The following is a 20,618-nucleotide window of genomic DNA, read 5'->3' as shown; positions in this document are numbered from 1 at the left end:
AAGGGCACATTTAATATTTGTCATTTTTTATAGTATATGACATATTTCTAATATGTTAACAGTAAAAAAAGCAAAAATAATTTTTTAATACATCCGTTGCTTTTCAGTATCCCCCGGATACTTTCAAGCACTTCCCCAGATTATATTATTAAGCTTTTAACCTCTGTCTATAAAATTTAATTTTTCTACAAGGAAGAAGTGCTAATTGTCTGACGAGTTCAACCATAATGTAACAGGCAGAATTGTGTTTGATCTGATTTTAGACAAAAGAACGCAAAAATATTAACCATTGGAGAAGCCTTCCCCAGCTGTGAATCTGAGAAGCAATGACAGATGCCACAGGTGCCACTCCGAACCCCAGAGCGAGCCATTTCATAGAAGTTTACTCCAAACTAATTGTACATTTACCTGGAGCTTATGTGTATGCAGTAATTTAGTAATGAGAAACAAATATGGTAGCTAATAATATTTGATGATATTATTCTCAGTAGAAACCATACAGACACATTTCACAGGTTTAAAATTAATATACACACTAGATGAAACAAGCTACTGCAAAAGACCCTGCAAATAAATCTGGAAGGCAATCAAAAGTAACAAAACTAATAAAAGTGATAATACCCTAATTCGCTAGTTTGCTTTTTTTAATTGAGGCTTTATTTTCCTGATCAATACAGTGCCATTTGTTTCCACCATAACACTATCCTTGAAAAGGACAGGCCAGACTACCTTTCAGGAGAATTGGTGTTGCGTCTGTGTATGACTAAGGCTTGTTTGATTTACTGCTTATTACTGAACTGTGAAGAGAAGAGAAACGTAAAGTTGACATCGTGATGATGTGCTGACAGGCACCATCATGGTGTAAGCTGCTAGAGCAAAGAGTGAAGATTAATAAACAAAGATCACCATTATTTATGTTGACTGGTTTCAATAAGCAATATTAGGTTTATTAAGTTATCAAGAATGTTTGAGGGAAGCTTGTAGCTTTAGCGGTGTTATAAGAACGGGGCTGGATAAATTGAAAAAAGACACATTAGGAAGGTCCCACACGTTGCCAGTAAGTGTCCAAAGCTTATGTTACCTACTTTTAGCCTAGCTGGTGAAGTGTAAGATGGGCTATAGAACACATTTCTTGTAACTGAGCTACTAAGAATGCATGATGCTCCACTTTTTTAAACACATTTTGCTTGAAGTAAGTGATAGTAAATTTATATCCGTAGATCTGGATATATATTTTCTGATGTGTAACCTTCCATCTGATAGGCTAGCCACAAGGCTTTGTCTCTTGTTCTGTTTCATAATGCTTCCCACCAGCTGGAGTGATGATTCGTGAGTTGCTGCAGATTCACAAATACTGTAGTTACTGGTGATGCTGTCATTTAGATTATTCAGAACAACAAGTCAGGACTTGAAGTAAATTTCCCAGAATGCAACTGGTAATTGGTGGTACCTGAGACACTTATGTGGGAGCACTTTCTTTTATTAGTAAGAATCAGAACTATAAAAATATCTTTGTTTTTTGTTTGTTTGTTTGTTTGTTTCTTTCTTTTCTTTGCAGCTGTTTGTTTACATGATTCAGGATCCTAGTGCACTGTAATTCGGGTGTTTTCCTTGGTGTTCTTCAATGTTTTCCCACTTAGCTGTGTTTTATTTTTATTACAATCTCTGTTTGCTAAGTGCAGGTGTTTCCCACATGTTGACTCAGCCCTTAGTATGTTCTTCTCAAAGGAGACAATTTTTAAGCTGTGCCCTTCCTAAAAGAAGATCTTCTGTCTCCCAGCGGCCAATCAATGGGAGCCTTTGAGCATCAGTGCGACCCTGCAAACATTAGATCAATAAGTTATTAGCACCATTCTGTCAGCGGTAATGTGGAGATTGATCGGGGGCCTGGGCTCCTGCTAGCCGCCTGGCACTTCCCCAGCCTGATAAAGATGACAGATTAAGGGAATACGAAAAAGGAATTAAGGAGTCTGGCTGTCAAAGCTGTCAGCAGGTTGAGGAGAAGAAGCATTGCCCTATGTGTGTGCATTTGTGTGTGTGTGTATGCGTGTATCAGTGTATTATCTTCTGTTTCTGGCTGCATGCATCAGTGTTTAAACGGATGGAGGGTTAAGACACCAGTGGTATGAAATTAGCCTCAGTCTTGGCTTGTAGGATCAGCAGGGAGGGTTGATTGGGCTTAGCAGTGGAGCATCAGGACCCAAGAGCTTATCTTCACACCGTTGCCTAGAGCTGACAGAACCGGCGACATGCCAAATCTTTTTGCAAGGTGTTAAAATCTGCCATCACCACTGCTTTGCCCGCCTCAGCTTGTTAGTAGGCTTTATTTCAAGGATCTGACTCCAGACCTGGGCACTGATAACTCTGCCCCCTGGCAAGAATAATTGGATTTAAGATATTCACTAATTAAGTGTTTAAAAAGGAAAAGAAAAAGGGAAAGCACTCACCAGCTTTAAATTCAGGGCATTGGTGCAGTCATGAAGATGGCTTACTTTTGCTAAAGAAGTGGGTTAAATTATCTTTAATTATATTAAATGAAATTTCTTCACAGTAAATTACTATTTCAACATTGACATTTTAAATATGCAAGTTTACAAACAGTAAAAAAATAAAACAAAAAAGGAACCAATAAAAACTGTCCACTTTTTATACATGTCTGCGTGGGTTTCCTCCCACAGTCCAAAGACATGCAGGTTAGGTGCATTGGTGATCCTAAATTGTCCGTAGTGTGTGCTTGGTGTGTGTGTGTGTGTGTGTGCGCCCTGCCTGAGGTTTTTTCCTGCCTTGTGCCCTGTGTTGGCTGCGTTTGGCTCCAGCAGACCCCCATGACTCTGTGTTAGGATGTAGCGGGTTGGCAAATGACTGACTGACTTACTGACCGACTATATATATATATATACATATATGTTGTGGCACACGGCTGGGGGTGGTACCCAGCCGGGACGCCGAGGAGGACCAGAGGAGTGCTTGTGCCTCCTCCAGACCACGAGGGGGCAACCGCCCTGGTTCCTTTGGGGACCATGGGCGCAGGGCTTGGAAGCCCAACCCTGTAGGGGCCCGTGGTCACCGCCAGGGGGCGCCCCGATGCCTTGGGAGCTCTGGACCTCAGCACTTCCGCCACACCCGGAAGTGCTGGGGGGAAGAGGATCGGGGACACCTGGAGTCCTTCCGGGTGTGCAGCCGGCACTTCCGCCACACAGGGGAGTGTCAGCGGAGGAGTGTCGGGAAGCACCTGGAGCTCATCCGGGCGTGCATAAAAGGGGCTGCCTCCCTCCATTCGATGGCTGGAGTCGGGTGGAAGAGGACAGAGCTCGGAGGAGAGGAGTGGAGGCGGACCAGAGACAGTGAAAGGCAGTGTGGAAAGGCCTGGACTTCAGGGGTGATTGGTGCTGCGGCACTGGGTATTGTGCACTTACTTATTGTAAATAGCTGTAAATAAACGTGTGTGTGTGTGATGAAAACATCATGTCTACCTGTCTGTGTCTGGGCTGTACGCCGCAATAATATATATATATATATATATATAAAATCCAATGTCCATCTGTCTGTTTGTATGTCTGTCCGCTTTTCACGAGAGAACTAGTTAACAAATTTAGATTGGGTTTTTTTCTATAATTTGCTTGAACATTCTGGTTGATTTTGCGACTTCTCTCATCGCGCTAAGTATCATAGTTGGCATAGTATCATAGTACACAAAAAGTATGTCTTGGTGTAATGAGGGGTTAATGCCCTGCATACCAAACATAGTATCCTTTTCTGCGATTTTCTTGCTGGGGTGTCTTGTTGAAATTTCCTGCTTTTGAATTAGGTTGGCATTTGATGTTTGAGCCGTTATTGTCAGCTGTACAGAGTTCAATGAAATTCTTATTTGCAAGCACAGTCAAGTGGCCTAGAGTGTTTTGCATGTCTTCCTCACTGTATACATGAACCTTAAAGTGAAGCGGTTTGCGTTTTCAACCTTAATTTCTCCTAGCTGATTGTGCTTCTTTCTCCGATTTAGTTGCCATCATCAATATGGACTGTGTTCCTTGTGGAACCTCAGCAGGTTGAACAGTTTTCATTATTAATTCTCCAATCAGACATGCCTCAAAAAGTGTCCTCCTCTCAAAGTCAATGGGATCTCTTCTTTTATCAGTTGTATTTTCCTGTTTATAATGTGTAAACCTAACTTGCTCTGTTTTCTTTGTTTTTTCAGTTATATGACCTCTGTAAACTTTTTTATTTTTTGAAAATAATGTTCCACAATATGAAGTGTAATGTCAGTGATCATCTCTCAGAAAAGCAATGATAGATTTTGCCAATATTGCCACAGTAACAGTAGCATCTGCTGCTTGGGACAATGACAGTGTGAGTAAGTGACAGGGTGGCCAGTGACTATTAGCAGGTGTCTTGAGGTTTTTGAGCAGGAATATTGCAAGAACCAGTATTTGCTTCTGATTCAATCTCTTGTTGGCTACCTGATGTCTTTTAAATCTTACTTGTTTTATTGATTACTGCATTGAGTTTTCCAAAAAATAAAAGCACAGTCAAAGTAAACCTGATTTGCTTCCCAGTCTGCAATGAATCAGGTAAGATGTAAATGCTGACCATGACCCTGTGAGAGGCTAGTCCTCTTTCCAGACCACATGTATATTACCAGAAGGTTAGAAATTGTGAGCAGATAGGCAGCTGCCAGTAATCACAGCCCACTGAGAACTGATCCTATGTGGCATTAATGCAGACACTATGATAGGGAGACAAAGCCAGACAGAACAAAATGAGGTTGATGATAATATATAACAAAAGGAGTGTTTTCCTACCAAAGTCTTTTGGATTAATTTTGATTACTAATACTACGGGAAATTGTAAAAGTATTATTTAGAAAAACAACAAAAAAGGTAAGCATTTAAGAAACTATTCCATACCTTACAAAGAAACAGACTATGCCCGAAGAAGCCAGAAACAATGATTTTGCATTGTCTGATTACTGAAAGGAGGCAATAAATGAATTATTAGTCTTTTCCCTCTCTTTCTCAGTCTTTTCCCTGTCACACAGCCTGTAGGTAAGGGCGGACTTAAAAAAAATTAGAAAGGCTTTCTCTCTGCCCTAGCTTCACAAGGGAATAATGGTTCCCCCTAGAGAATGCATCAGAAAGGCATCATTAGTGAGATCTACTTGTCTTTTCAGAGGCTGAGGAGCTTGCATTGCCGCATTTTTTATGTAGACTTTCTGTCATAATGCTCTGAGAGGCGTGAGCATTTGCTTTACAAAATAAAAAGTACTTGCTGGTGACGCTGCTTAGGAGGAAAAAATTAACTGTTGTATGGATTTTCTTTGACATCTTACACAGGTATATGTGTATTTTGTGTGGTTTATTTTCTAAAGGTAAGGACTTGACAGGCTAGTGTTGACCTTTAGACTTGTGTATTTGCTCATTTGTCACTAAAATGATGTGTACTAATTGCTGTTTTTGGCAAATAGCAAATTCTGTGACAAATCAGCCAAGCTTGAGGAAGTGGGCTTTAACTGATGCTGCTATAGCAAAAAATGGACCATTGTAAGCAGCTGAAACAGATGGGCTCTAGCTTGGGTACTTGACTTACTTGAGTGACCTGTGGCAGGTTAGCCAGCTGCTGTCTTCTTAATGATCCTGCTCTTTATGAAGCTGTATGAGAGTGTGTGTGTAAATAAAATAAACAGATACAGATGCTCATTCTGAAGGTACAGAATATATCTTAAAATGATAATAGTGCAAGCAAGCATGGTGTGCTGAATCTTGAAATCGTAAAGGAATGGTTCTAGAAGTGAGCATGCCGTGCTTCCACTGGGACCATGCACTATTAGAATTTTACTGTACATAAATTGGTGGAACAATGGTCAGTGCTGCTGCCACACAGCTGCAGGAAAACTGCGTTCAGATCCTGTCAAAAAAAGGATCTCTGAATGGGCTTGGTATGAGTTAAGTGTTGGTTTGTGTGTGTTCTAAGTGACAGTTTGGCACCCTGTAAAAGGATGGTTCCTACATCTTACTCTGTGCTGTCAGAATAGACTCTGGCTCTTTGCGATGCTGTATAGAATTAAGGGATAAAAATGAATGAATGTGATCACAATAGGTAGGATCTGTGGAAGAACGTCACACTTACTAGTTCAGGTCTTGTGAAGTGTTGCAGAGTACATTTGTGTTGTAGAACTTTTGTACTTGCACATTTGTCACCAAAATGATGGGTGCTAATTGCTGCTTTTGGCAAATAGCAAATTCTGTGACAAATCAGCCAAGCTTGAGGAAGTGGGCTTTACTGATACATACATTGGTGGAACAATGGTCAGTGCTGTTGCCACACAACTACGGGAAAACTGGGTTCAGATCCTGTCATAAACTTGCAGGATCTCTGATTAGTTGCTCTGAATGGCCTTGGTATGAGTTCAGTGTTGGTGTGTGTGTGTGTCCCAAGTGAAAGTTTGGCACCCTGTATAAGGATGGTTCCTACATCTTAATCTGTGCTGATTAATCATCTTAATCTCTGGCTCTTTATGATGCTGTATAGAATTAAGGGGTGAAAATGAATGAATGTGATCACAACAGGCAGGATTTGTGGAAGAACATCACACTTACTAGTTCAGGCCCTGTGAAGAGTTGCGGAGTACATTTTTGTTGTAGCACCTTTCTCCACCTTGAAAGCTTTGTAGCAATCTGTTTAGTTTTGAAGCATTTCTTCTGAAGAAATGTTGTACTTGTTATTGGTATTCTACAGTGTTTTTATTTGCATGTATGTGTGTACTATGTATGTACAGTATTTATATATAGTATATATAAATACAAAACCTATATGTGTTTTGTATACATAAATGTGTGCAGATTCTTTTCCTAAATCCCCTTATTCCAATAAAGGGCCATGTGGTGCTGGAGCTGGGATTTCATGTTTTTTAAATTTTTTGTTACACTAATTATATGGAAAATTAATATCAGACACTGTGTCTTTAACAAGTCTCACAGTTAGTCAAAAGCACGACGACGACAAACAGTTGCCTTTTCCTTCCTGCTCATATGCAGCATCATGCTTTCAGTATCCCTGGCATTATTAGGAGGATATTGATTTTGAATCTGTTTGAAGGAGGAGGGGTGGCATTGCTGTAATTGTACACCAGACAGTCAGAGCCGGAGAGTAGTGCAGTACTAATGTATAGGCTCATGCATTTTCATAAAGTCCAGTGGGAGGAGAATTAAAGAAGACCTCAGGGCTCCAAGAAAGAAGGGAGAGGGGAGGGACATGATAAACAGATTCACGGGGGTTTCGATGTCGAACGAGAGCCACAAGCAGTGCAGCCAAAAAAACAACAACAAAAAAGGTAGAAGAGCAAAGATGAAAGCTTAATAGGCATTGAATCGTGCAGCCTTCAGTTACATCGCCTTAGCTGTTTTTGTTGTTTGTCTTTTTTATTATTTTTTTTGTTTCAAGCTGATTCACACAGGATGATGTCTTGCTTTAGGAAAAAAATTACCAAATCTATTCTCCCATCCCAGCTTATCGTTACTTCTAGATTTGAGTAGTGCTTTTTATTAAGCTAATATTTTTAATCATTTTGATTTGGTTGCTTAATGCAATCTCTCTGTTATTTTCAAGCACCAAATCAAAAGCTTGTATACAAATTTTTATGTGGGGGTCTGAGAGGTGATTGGTGGTACTGATGGCAAATTCTTCAATTTGAGAGTTGACTGTTAAGAGTATTGTCATTTGTTAAAAGTGATTCCTTCCTCTTACAGATGAATTCTTAGGCAAAAGAAGAGCATATTCACCCAGCAGCAGCAGTGATTGCCCTTCAGAAAGCAAGAAGACCAGAAGTGCATCCCCGAAAGGTAATCATACAGCTTTATTTTTAGTCATTTAAGTGTTTTTGTTTTTTTGGAAGTACAGAGTCCAGCTTTAAAGTGGTGGTGCTGAGGAAATCACACTCTACTTGGGATGTCTTTGATTGAAAATGAAGATGAGACACGGCTGGCGGCAGGAGATAATTTCCTCCTAATTAGGCGGCGGAGTGCATAATTGAAGTTAAAGTGGGTACAGAGTGTAGATTGAGGGGGGGTAGATCACGTGCTCATGACTAGAGAGGTGAGGGCTCATGTAGGAGGAAGTAATTAAAAGAGAAAAAATGAGCACTTGAAATACAAAATGCTCTGCTTATATACAAGAGACAGAGCATGCGGTTTAGGCACGGCATACATTTGTTATCTTACGTAATGTAATATACATTTTAAAATTTGGACATTTTACCAGTATTTGTGGATATGGGGCTATCACATGTCCAATCAGTAGTTTTTTTGAATGTTTGGCCTTCTGATAATAATGGAGCTGGGAGGGGAAATCCTGTGCATTTATTAACAGTGGGAATATTTTTTTATTTTACTGAAAAGATGAGCTGTCAACAGTTTGTGCTAATTCAGAAACCCTCTCTTAAATTTCTGAGTAAAGGTAGCTGATATAATGTTGATCTGGGGTACAAAAAGCTTTCCCTTTTTGATGTCTATGCCAAGACTGAACATTTAGTGAAAAAAAAGTGTCCTTAGGATTCAATTTTCAAAATTATTTATTTCTTGTGATCAAATTTGTACAAAAAATTCTTGCTTTAGAAAAATGTGAGGTGAAAGCGTACTGTGTTTCACTGTACATTTTATTCCTTAAGTCTGCAAAAAGCAGTGTTAACTTTAATTATCTTTTCCATTTTAAGTGCACCAGGCATTGCAGTCCTTTAAATAAAATAAAAAAGACATTTTAAAGTTAACAGAGGGCTTAATCAAGAGCCAGTTTTCATATACAGTATTTCAAATTCACTTGTCATTATCACACAGCAGATTCTTGTTTGTGACCTCGATTCCTTGAAATTCCTGCTGAGTTACATTTGTTTAGGATTTTGGGCTCCTTGCTCATTTGCTGTGCACCTCTCTCTGTGCGTTCAGAAAGCTTTTGGCACAAATGAATGTGTAAGTGAGTTTAAGGGTGTTATCCAGGATTTGAGTTAGGATATGAAGGTACGCTAGCAAGTACAGTATATTACATAAGATGAGTCCATTATGAGGTTAGAAAACTACGTATCTTGGTTTCCTAATTTGTTATACATCAATAAATAATAGAGACAATAAGGCAAAGCCAAAGTTTCACATATTTATAGAGGAGATTTCTTTAGTGAATTCTAAGCTTATATATATTTAAAAAAATGTGACAGCCTTTCTGACTGCTGAAAGGAAAGTTATCTGAGCCTCTTGCTTGTCTGATAGAGGAGTATTTTGATATTAATACTGCCCTGTACTTGCCAATTTTGCAGTTGGTGGTTGGTGTTCTAATAAAAGCTAGTCAAGGTTTAGGAGTTTATTGTGCTTAGATCCATGCAGGGGTATCAGAAAAACATCATTTGAATTTTAGGATGTAAAGTTAAGCTTGGAGATGAAAAATGACGAAGCTTTAAGACTTTAGCAAAGATCCCAGGACAACTACTTATACATTAATGATGGTTCTTACTGTTTAGCTATATAAATAATAAATGATATAATTTTTAAAAGCATTGATTGGAAAGGGAGGGGGAAAATAAAGTAGAATTAAATATTTGAATGTGGATATATGAATACATTTTAAGCAAAATCAAATACAAGTTTGATAAGGTGACAGAGGTAAAATGATGTAGAATTGTAGAAGCATAGTTATGTTATGTCAAAAGAAATATTTACATGACTAAAATAAATTGTGTTAAATAACAGGAAGTCTTTAGGGTATTATTAAACTACAAAATAGGAAATGTACCTCAACAGGCAAGATGCTACAGTCTTTATACTTTAGGAAAAGTGATTCTTGTGGGTCAGTAGACATTTTTTCATTGCTTAAAATCTGATAGAAATGTAGGAAATGCCAGTGGATTACTGAAAATGTATAATATTACCAGTTTTTAGTCTTTGGCAAATGTTCTGTCTGCTTGATACTGTTCAGATGTGCATGGCATCAGAGTCCATTGTTACAGTATCAGGAACAAGACATTAACCTGGATTGAGTACTATGAAGAACCGATAACATTTAACAAATGCTGTCTCTTCAACTAGGAATGCATGCAAAGAATAGTCAAAAAAAGCCACAGTGTCTGTGATGATCTGGAGACAACAGGAACGTAGAACTTTCCTCGTGTAATCTTTCTAATGCCTGGTCACATTGGCACTGTACCTGGGTATCTGCCATTGTCTTTAGTATGCCCCCCACCATTGTGGAATAGGTCATTTGCACATCACCGGACACATTAGACATCACACCCTTGATATGTGAAAGTCTAGAGATAGATTTTTACAACATGCTTTCTTTTTCCCTGACCTAATCTTTGCCCTTCTTTCAAGGCTTTCTTCTAATAATTCTACCTGGAAACCCACAGGTTCTTCCTGTACAGAATTATTTATAGATAGACAGATAGATAAACACATATGTAAGACATATATAGATAGATAGATAGATAGATTGGGGAAATTTGGATTTTTTACAGAAAGTGGAGAGAATGGGTTATGGCAGGAAAAGTGAGACAGAGAGCAGAAGGTTTTTGCTAATCCAGTTTAATTGAAGCATATTTTTCAGTGATGTTATGGTTGATATTTTTGGAGCAGCACAAAAAAGTAACAATATAACAGTAGATGGGGGTAGGCTATTGGTTTACCTTCAGCCTTTTACTATGGAATCACATGACAATAATAAAATCTACTCTACATTAAAAACTGAAGTAGTCAATTTAAGAAAAGTCCCTAAGAAATGAGTCAAAGTATCCAAATCGTCTGTGGATGAAAACTAAAGACAAAGCATCTCTCTGGTACCGTATGTTGTATTTGTCTGCTTATGTGAAAAAAAATATTATAGAGAAAAATCCCTCAACATAGATGATATAGACCTGCAAGCTGTAGTCAACAGTATAAAATAATAGATTTCTCCTAATTACAAGTTAACTATGTCAGCTTCTGAAAGTGACACCCTTCCATTTGAACTAAATCCTAAAAATATGTGACAATTGACAAGTGAAAGTAGACCATTCAGTCCATCAAGCTAATTTGGTTAGCTAATGGCTGAACTGGCACATTATCTCAAATTCAGGTATTTTAAAAAAAGTTATCAATGTTTCGGCCTCACCTACATGACTCACTATTTTATTCCAGATTCCCACAACACTTTGTGTAAGGAAATACTTCCTAGATTCAATTTTAAGTTTTCTTTCCCTTAATTTCCAACAGGTTCCTTGAGTGTGTGCTTCATTATTTAGTTGAATTAATTCTTCTTGAATAAATTTATCAGTGCATTTAAACCTATTAATCTTGGGTGATTTGTACTCTAGAGGAGAACTGTTACCCAGTTTCACAGCAGCAAGACTGGCAAGCATAGCTAAACGAGGAAACTGGCAAGGAAAAATTATACAGCTACAAACCCTTCCAGATTTGCCAGTCAATTTAAATGAGATACTGGAGAGGAAAGTGTTCTGATTTACAGTTCAGCAAACAGAACAAATGTAAATAAGCTGCAGGAAACTAAACCAATAGTGTCTTTAAACATGTTATTTAAAGCACAAGTTAAGAATCACAGGGTCTTTTTTAGGAAGAGCTTCTTGATGCTGCTGTGCATTTTTGTTCAAGCATCATCTTGATTTTGGCCATTGATTTAGTCAGAGAAATTACTGCCAGCTTTACACTCTATGTTTTGGTATAAAGGTGAAGTTACTAACTCAAAATCCTCTATGTTGTGTACCAAAAAACTGGAAACTCAGAAGAGTTGGTGTCATAAATAACCCAAAGTGAAGCAATGAGAACATCTGCCTTATTCTTTATTTTAGGGCAATTGCTTGGTCATGTAAACCGAGGATAACAAAATGATTCTTACTCAGTTCTGAAGTTCTTAAAACCTTGATTTAAATTGGATTGTAATACTGCCAGTATGTGTTTTTTTTACCCTGGTTGAGTTTGGATTTTGGGATTGTATAGGTTTTATAGATAGAACCTTTGCCGTTTTAGCATCAGTGATTTACTGATCTTACTGATCTGGCAGAAGAGTTTTCTTTATACGCACGTGTGTGTGTGTGTGTGTATCCATCCATCCACCCTTTATCCAACCCACTATATCCTAACTATAGGGTCACGGGGGGTCTGCTGGAGCCAACACAGGGTGCAAGGCAGGAAACAAACCCTGGGCAGGGCGCCAGCCCACCGCAGGGGGCACACCCACACACCAAGCAAACACTAGGGACAATTTAGAATCGCCAGTGCACCTAACCTGCATGTCGTTGGACTGTGGGAGGAAACCAGGGCACCCGGAGGAACATGTAAACTCCACGCAGGGAGGACCCGGGAAGCAAACCCAGGGCATCGTGCCGCCCCTATATATATATATATATATATATATATATATATATAGAAAGCAAAAACAACGATAAAGGTTTGGGGAATTGCTGCAAGGAAAAAGGATGCGTAATACTCTGCCGAGTCACAAAGCAGGACTGAATACAGAGCAGTGGAGGTAGGTTTTTGTAGGTGAGGGGGAGGAAGAGGTGGGTTGTCTGGAGGAAAAAGGCAGAAGTGAGGTCATCGGAGGGTGTGGTCTGGAGCTAGAAGAGGAAGAGGAAGGGAGCAGAGGCAATAGTGCACGTTATTGGCCTTTCATACCAGTTTCAGCATTAACTAGACCACTCTGCCGCCTCCCATGCGTGCTTGTGTGACAATATATATATATTGTCACAAGCTCGACACAGAGTCATATAAAGGTTTGGGGCAGCCACCCGTGTAATTGTTTTCCTGGCTGCAAAAGTTGCTTTCAAATGAAATACTGCACTGATGTGCATACAACCAAGTCCAAGACGGAACTGAGGGAATAGGGAAAAGGTGCAGGCTTTTAAAGGGGAAGACAGGAAGTGAGGTCATAGGGATCGGGCTCATGTTCTTCAGCCATTGGTGTGAGCCCGGACGTGACATCACAGGGGCTGGAGCTGGCAAGGTTTCCTTCCATAGGCTCGGCCCCGGAAGTGACGTCAAGAGAGCCAGGTGGAATCTCCCATGAATGGTCTACAGGAAAGGGAGAGAAAGAGTCAGTGCACTCTGCCACATCCCGGCATGCCTCGGAACTGCCCTTACTCAAGCCCTTTAGCTGCCTCCCAATTCCAAACATCTTGGGACACCGTGTAAAATGTAAATAAAAACAGAATGCAATGATCTGCAAATCTCATAAACCCATATTTTATTCATAATAGAACATAGAAAGCATACAGTATCAAATGTTGAGACATTTTACTATTTCATGAAAAATACTTGCTTATTTTGAATTTGATAGCAGCAACACATCTTAAAAAAGTTTGGACGGGGGCAACAAGAAACTGGAAAGTAAGTGGTACTTAAAAGAAAGAGCTGGAGAAGTATTTTCCAGCTAATTAGGTTAATTGGAAACAGGTCAGAAACAGTGATTGGGTATAAAAAGAGCATTTTAGAGAGGCAGAGTCTCTCAGAAGTAAAGATGGGCAGAGGTTCACCAATCTGCAAAAAATTGTGTGTACAAATTATAGAACAATTTCAGAATAATGTTCCTCAATGTAAAATTGTGAATACTTATCTCATTATCTCATATCTCATGAATATTTCATCATCTACAGTATAATATCATCACAAGATTCCAAGAATCTGGGGAAATCTCTCTGCATAAGGGGCAAGGCTGAAAATCAATATTGGATGCCCATGATCTGCTGTGTCCTTTAGACTAAGGAGGAGAGGGACCATCCTGCTTGTTATCAGCGCTCACTTCAGAAACCTGCATCTCTGATGGTATGGGGGTGCATTAGTGCCAATGGAATTGGCAGCTTGCATATCTGGAAAGGCACCATCTATGCCTTTAGGTTTAAGGTTTAAGAGCAACATATGCTCCCATCCAGATAACATCTTTTTCTTGAATATCTGATCTGTATCAAAGAATTGTTGAAGATAATATACGTTTCAGCCCCCAGCACTAAGAATCAGCTCTTGTCTGAATGACGTTTAGGTTTTCTCTCCAGGGGTATGCATGTTAGATTTAGTATTTTAAGGGGGGGGTCATATATGGGAATACAAAATTAGTAGTACACAGTAAAAACTGTATCAGTGTTGGGTGTTCTGTAAGAGCAACAGGCAGGACCATCGTTGAATTTGGCATTGTAGGGCAGGTGTATGGCAGTGTGGGTAGAACCACACAGTGTTAACCACAGTATGCTAGTACCTAATGGATGTTATGGATGCCTGACCTTCTATTCAGTGAATAAGGATTTTCAAAGATTTTAAATATGCTGACCATAAAAGCATGCTGCCCAAAAGATCTATCACTCCAAGGGCAACTGAAGACTTAAGGTGTTGTGATACCAAGGCTTTAGGGGTGAGTTTTAGTCTGGTGTCCCCATAGCTACAGGAGTGCAGCCCCTGACTCCAAAGGTGAATCTGGGGCTTAGCCAGAGGTGATTGCCGCAAGCAGTTTAAAGCTATCCCACACAAGTATTTTTATGTTTCTAAGTCTTGAACTGGAAAATAATTTGGGGGTGGAGGCTCACCTGACAGGAAGGTATAAACCAGAGCTTGAGAGGCAGGAATGGTAGAAGATAAAGCGGGTGCCTGGTTGTACTCGATAGGTGGACAAATGGGTGAGCAACCCCATCAGAAAAGCATGAAATAGACACCTTTTGTAGAAAGTCCTAGAGAGGCAGCAGGTATTCTTGCTTTATTGTTTACATGTTACTTAAATGTTCTACCTGTTTTCATCTATTTGTAAAACAAAAAGGGGGTAACATTTAATTTTGGTTTTCATATAATTAGACTTTTGTTGGAATGCTGCGGTATGGCTTCATCCTATCACAGGTGATTCTGAATTATCATGGAATGAATTAATATGAATATAACTGACTGGTTACATGACAGTTTAGTTTCTTCTGCCTACTGAAGCTGTCATAGGACATGGGCTCTATGTGAACAGGCTTGGGAAAATTGAACAGGTAGATGGAGGCTTTTCATCAGAGCCAAGGCTCTTCTTTTTACACATAGGAATATATATCCTGGTTATACATACATAAATTGAATGTTAAAGTTTGAAGTTCAAGCATCATTATTTTCATGCTTCTGTGAAATGCCAGCATTACTCCTGTGCCAGGGTCTCTGTTCTATCACAAACTATGATAATGTTTTCTATTAATACATGCTGATATTCCTAAATTGCATTTCTGTGGCTTTTCATTTTTTGTTGAGGTTATATTTTTCTTCTGGGTTTGGATACTCAATATATGAGGAGTCTTTCCAGTCAAATCACTCATGCGCTATTTTATATTGCACTGTTCATCAAGAATAATCATGGTAGACTTCTTTACAAAAAAATGTGAAATACCATATATTGAAGAACAATACAAGGCAAAAATTTAGAATTAAAGAAATTAGAATTATAAATTACAGATCAGAAAACAGACACAGGGGAAAGAATGACCAATATCCTGGAATCAAAACAGAATACAGCACTATGAACGGAACATACGAAGGAGTCAATTGACGGTAGTGTTATTTTTAAGGTGCACACATATGCTGGTGTGCACAAGTTTGCGTGCTGCATTGCACACACCATTTGTAAGTAGTGCTCACAGTCAGAATTCACCAAATCCACCACCTACTGAAAGTTACCAAAGATAGCTGACACAGAAGTCCTCTTCCTGAAAATCAATTATTTAAACTTGAGATGTCTCCAAAGCCAATAAGCAAATCCTTTGAAAAATGGTCCAGTTAGTTTGTCTTTTGCCCATGAACATTATTCACCTAGAACTTAGGCTGTCAAAATTAGCCAAATAAATTACAAGTAAGTATGTATTTAAATTTAGTTAAATGTAGGTAAAATATTCTGGGTGCTACATGTACATTAGTACTATATGTCATTTTTAATATTTAATGTTTTAGTTCACAGTAAGTGCTTGAAGTGCAACAAGTTACTGGCGGTACTGTGTTTATGGCAATACAGTAATAGTCGATGGAAGAGTACATGGGGTGAAGCTTTGAGCACGGCAGCGGTATCCTATGAAAACATGCTGGTACTCACTTGTATGCTTAGAAAAATACTTTTACTCTAGATAGGTCCCCCATGAAACTTCAGTCATCAGGATACACTGACATTCGATTGAAGACCAGGTTGGATCCCCTGTGAAGCATCGAGCGCAGGGATACATCAGCATTTGATCAGAAAGCGGGGGTTATAGGAGTTTAGGAGGAGGGAGTTTTGTCCCCCAAGAAGCTTTTAACTATCAAAAGGTACTGGTACTCAGTTCAAGCACTGTTCACTGTGTTTCTTCAAAACACTAAGTCTGTATTACTTATGCATAATTGCATAAAATTGTTTGTGAAAACTCAAATACATCCTTCAATACAATGTGACCCTAAAACACACAGGATTCTCTGGATTTGCAAAGACACGTGGCCAACAAGAAAGTAGAATAGGGTACGGTTCTGTCTGCCTTCCTGTATTGCACTTGAAAAATCCAGATAAAATCAGTGATGTTTGCCCAAGCACGTTAAATACAGTCATTAGTCTATACATCATTTTTTACAGCTATGAAAAAAAAGTGCAGCCAGTGGATGAAGGATGAGACATACAAGAAACGACCTGATACTTTGCCATGTGGGATGCCAGTTGAATGCTGTTTGCAGGATCTGCCAGCTAGAGAATAATACATGGGGATAAACTAAACTCATTTTCTTGTTTCTCTCCCTTTAATAGTTACAGTAAAAATGGAATCTGGGTGCCGTTAATATTTTGTTTCCCATTACAGTATGTCTTATTGTTTTAGGTATTGTCTGGCAAGTTAGTAGCCACAAAAAAGCCATGTCAGATTATACAAATTTTCCAGGGATTTTCATTCACAGCCTTTATTACATAATCTTAGCTAGTCAGAGGCAGTTGGTGGTATGCGCCTGTGAAGCCCAGTCATCTAGTCATCTGACATACCCAGTGACTCACTTTAATTAGTTGCAGACTTGCCCCTAGTTGCCTTTAGTCGTAGGGGTGGGCTGTGTGAGATAACAACCAATGAATGCTCATCCCGAAGTACAGTGCATATAGTGCAGTGATGTGGAATAAGACATGAGGGTGTTTTGGGCCTTGCAAACGGTAGAGATTCTCGTCTGTCTGATGTCTCGTGTTTTACTGTCCGACATACTCTACGATTAGAAGCTGTGTAATGTAACAAGACACAGACTGTGCTTAAAACTGCATGTTGGCTGAGCCTGAAGTAATTAAACTCAACATTGCTAATACTGGAAGAGTTCTTTAAAAGTTTGATTTTAAAGCTGGCATAATAACAAAAGAAAAAAAAACAACTTTTAACAATCATGTTACTTCATCTTTAAGTTCTCTTTGCTCTGTTTGATTCTTGATGTTCTATCACAAAGAAATAATGGGTATGAGTTATTAGGTTTAAGAAGCAGAAGGCTGTTTGTTTTACTGATTAATATATTCTAAACAATAAGCCTAAACAATTTGGTATTCCTGCTTTGTGTTTGCTAGCTTTTTCAATGGTGTCTTTATGGATTTCATTGGTGGTGCTGCCTATTCTTTTCTTTTTTCTCATTTTCTTGTGTTCTTGTTCTCTTTTCTAAGAGTGTCTGGATGTGCTTGTCTGCCTTGCCCCTGATACTGTCAGGTTATGCTATAGTAGATTAGGCAAATTCAATTATGAATGAATGGATGTTAAACATTATTCTGGCCAGTAGTCATTTTACAAGACTAGAGTGTGATGACTCGGGCAGCTCTATTTTGAAACTCTACTGACAATACACAGTTGTGATTTGTAACAATTCTAAAAACGGCATTGGGTGATTTTGTAACAATCTATTTTTATGTTATTTTTTCATTTTATTTTCAAAAAGCAGAACATTATAATGGCACATGACTCTTGTAAACAACTAATAATGTGTAACAGATACATTAATTTACTTCAAAATCAATACAAAGAAAACAAAGGAAAAATAGAAATACTAAAGAAAAAAAATAACAAAACAAGATTCAACACTCCTCCAAGAGAAAGAGAAGAGAGATGCCCACAAAAAATGTAACTTTTTAAATATAACAGAAAAATGAATGGCATGCAAGTCAATCATGGGTGCAGCATGGTTGTTCAAAATTTATATTAATAAATTCCTGCCATGTTATAAAAAGGTTTTGGACATAAGAGAGAATTTCTTTCTAATTTGAGATAATATAAAACATTGCTTACCCACCTAGTTGTAAAGAAAAGGGTTAGAATTCTTTATGTAGAGCAAGGTAAGTGTAGGTGTCTAGTAGTGTGGCACAGGATATAACAGTCAATTTCTCCCAATGCACTTTAATGCCATTTTGTAAGTAAACAAATTATTGCTGTTAATGGATTGTGATTTTGTAATAATCTACAGTAGTTGTATATAATGCACTATATACAACTATATTCTTGCCCATGTAATTTTTTAAACTTCCAGTCATTATCAACCTACAGCATACCTGTTCACCTTTGTGAATAAAGGAATTAATTGTATATATTTTAGTAATTTCAATAATCATGGCACTTAAGAAATACATTTTCAAGTGTGTTCTGTAATACATAAGAATTATTACATATGAACAAGGAGTTCATAGGGTAACGTAACTGAAAATTTTTTCTTAGAAAGATACATTTTTGCTCACACCTATCCAGTCATTTGAAGGAACATTAATTAGCAGTAAGAATTAATAGACAGCATCATTATAGTTGGTACGAAATTGTCCATGGTGAGCATAACTGCTTCACAGGTCCCAAAAAGTACAGTTGAATTTCAGGCCTGGTTACTGTGTGTCAAGAGTTTATAGACTGTCCCTGAGTCTGTCTTAGCTTTCTCTACAGTATTCCACAAAGTTGTGTGTGTTGGGTTAATTGCCAGCTAAAAATGAGCCTCTTGGGCGTGCGGATGTGTGCATGAATGGGCCTGATGCCTCCAAGATAGGCAGTGGCCTCTGTGACAGTCAGTTGGATTAGGTGGGCTTCAGAATGGTATGTTGAAAAAATAGGCAGTTTTAAAGGAAGTAAAAAGCGAGAGTTGATCTAAAATTCAGAGAAAAGGTGAGCTTTAGGTGCATTTTATTGTCAAACATTATTAAAGCCTAACAAATGGCTCTTACAGTATTGTTATATATTTTAAGATGGGGTATGTGGCATGTTATAATGACTGACATCTATATGTATAAACATGATTCCCCAACAGTTTCTTAATGCTCAGTGTCTGGCAGCACCTTTTGCAGCGTGTGCTTGTAGATATTTCCGTCACTTGCACAGACCACAGTAAAAGGTGTGAGCTGCACAAGGCCAAGTGCGACGGAGATGAGTCACTGAAGCAGCCCACAGGATTGATTTAATATTCGCTCAGAACGGCTCTCTTTTTTTCTCTCTCTCTCTCTCAATTTGCTGCTCATTTGAAAGGTTTTTGCAGTGAGATGGTTTAAAGTGTGGGCTGAAACTGTTATTCAGAAAGAAAGCAGTAGCCACTATGTATGTGAATTGTAGCTTTCAGAATAATGTAAGTTGGCTTCTGCTATCTAATTCTGTAAAAAATAAATAAATAAATAAAAACTGTGCAGTACGCTACAGTAAGTGAAAGTGGGCATGTACACTAAGAAGCAAAAGGAAAAAAGTGCTTTGTGACTCTGCGTCTGTTTGAAGTTTATGATAGCATTGACAGTTGTGATTGGTTTTGTGCAAGCGTTTTTATTTATGATCAGTATTTTTAAGAGGGAAATGCATTTTTAAAATCTTCTAACTCCTTGCGTCATTTTTATATTACAGAAAACTCTCACACACCTCTACTGGAGGACATAACAATACAGATGACCCCCGAAGAACATTACAGGCGGATGATGTCTGCATTAAATGAACACGGGTCTTTTGAGGAGCAACAGCAGCGCCTATTCCAGCTGGCTAACAGCATGGGAGTGCCAAACCACAACGGTAAGGACCGTTTTTATTTAACACAAACTTTTAACAATTGTGTGTTTTTTCACTTCTCATTCTTTTATACTTCACTTCTTAAAATACTGGACAACTGAACTTTCCTATACTTCACTAAAGAATTTATATGTAACTTGTACACCCCTGTTGGTGTTTTTTATTACTTTAGCACTACTCATTAGACATTTTCTAAGAACTCTGATCTGGCGTATCCTGCTGCACCATTTTTAGTGTGGCTGACAATCAACACACAGCAGTCAGGAAACGTCTGTAGGGATAAATACAGCTATGTGTCCTTGTGAGCTTAGACCGTGAACTCCTAATGCAGTTTAGGTGTAGGAAAATACGGCTGTCTTTGACAGAAATGTCAAAATTGATACATTTAAATCACAGATACGTTTTTTTTAATGTTTGTGTTGTTGTTTTTAGCTGCGGAAGACGCATGTCACTTTCAAACTGTTCAAACTCCAGTGGTAATTGAATTATTCTTGAATCTTTTAAAATGCCACAAACTACTTTGTCAGGAGTTAACTAGCACAGATCTTTATTGTGGCTCACTTGCCCTTTGACTGCACAACTTTCACATTGTGGAGAATCAGGATTTGAGGGTCAAGCAGCAGCATTATCAGTGGTCAGTAGTGAGACTGTA

The 20,618-nt window shown here is 38.5% G+C and overlaps 1 protein-coding gene across 10 annotated transcripts in view; it reads left to right on the top strand.

The window, feature by feature from the left end:
- The window catches only part of samd11 (sterile alpha motif domain containing 11), a 130,571-nt gene that overhangs the window by 81,838 nt on the left and 28,115 nt on the right, over positions 1 to 20,618 (top strand). For all 10 annotated transcript variants that reach the window (XR_003717013.2, XM_051931037.1, XM_028807859.2 and 7 more), the window contains exons 5-6: positions 7,743 to 7,835; positions 19,808 to 19,969. Coding sequence is in view for 9 of the 10 variants with exons in the window: in XM_051931037.1 (XP_051786997.1) it covers positions 7,743 to 7,835; positions 19,808 to 19,969 (255 nt within the window). In the remaining variant the exon portion in view is untranslated. The remainder of the gene's footprint in view (positions 1 to 7,742; positions 7,836 to 19,807; positions 19,970 to 20,618) is intronic.

The sequence above is a fragment of the Erpetoichthys calabaricus genome, chromosome 8, assembly GCF_900747795.2.
Source record: "Erpetoichthys calabaricus chromosome 8, fErpCal1.3, whole genome shotgun sequence".
NCBI lineage: Eukaryota > Metazoa > Chordata > Cladistia > Polypteriformes > Polypteridae > Erpetoichthys > Erpetoichthys calabaricus.
Note: the sequence above shows the minus strand (reverse complement) of the source record. Positions and strands in the feature narration are given on the sequence as shown.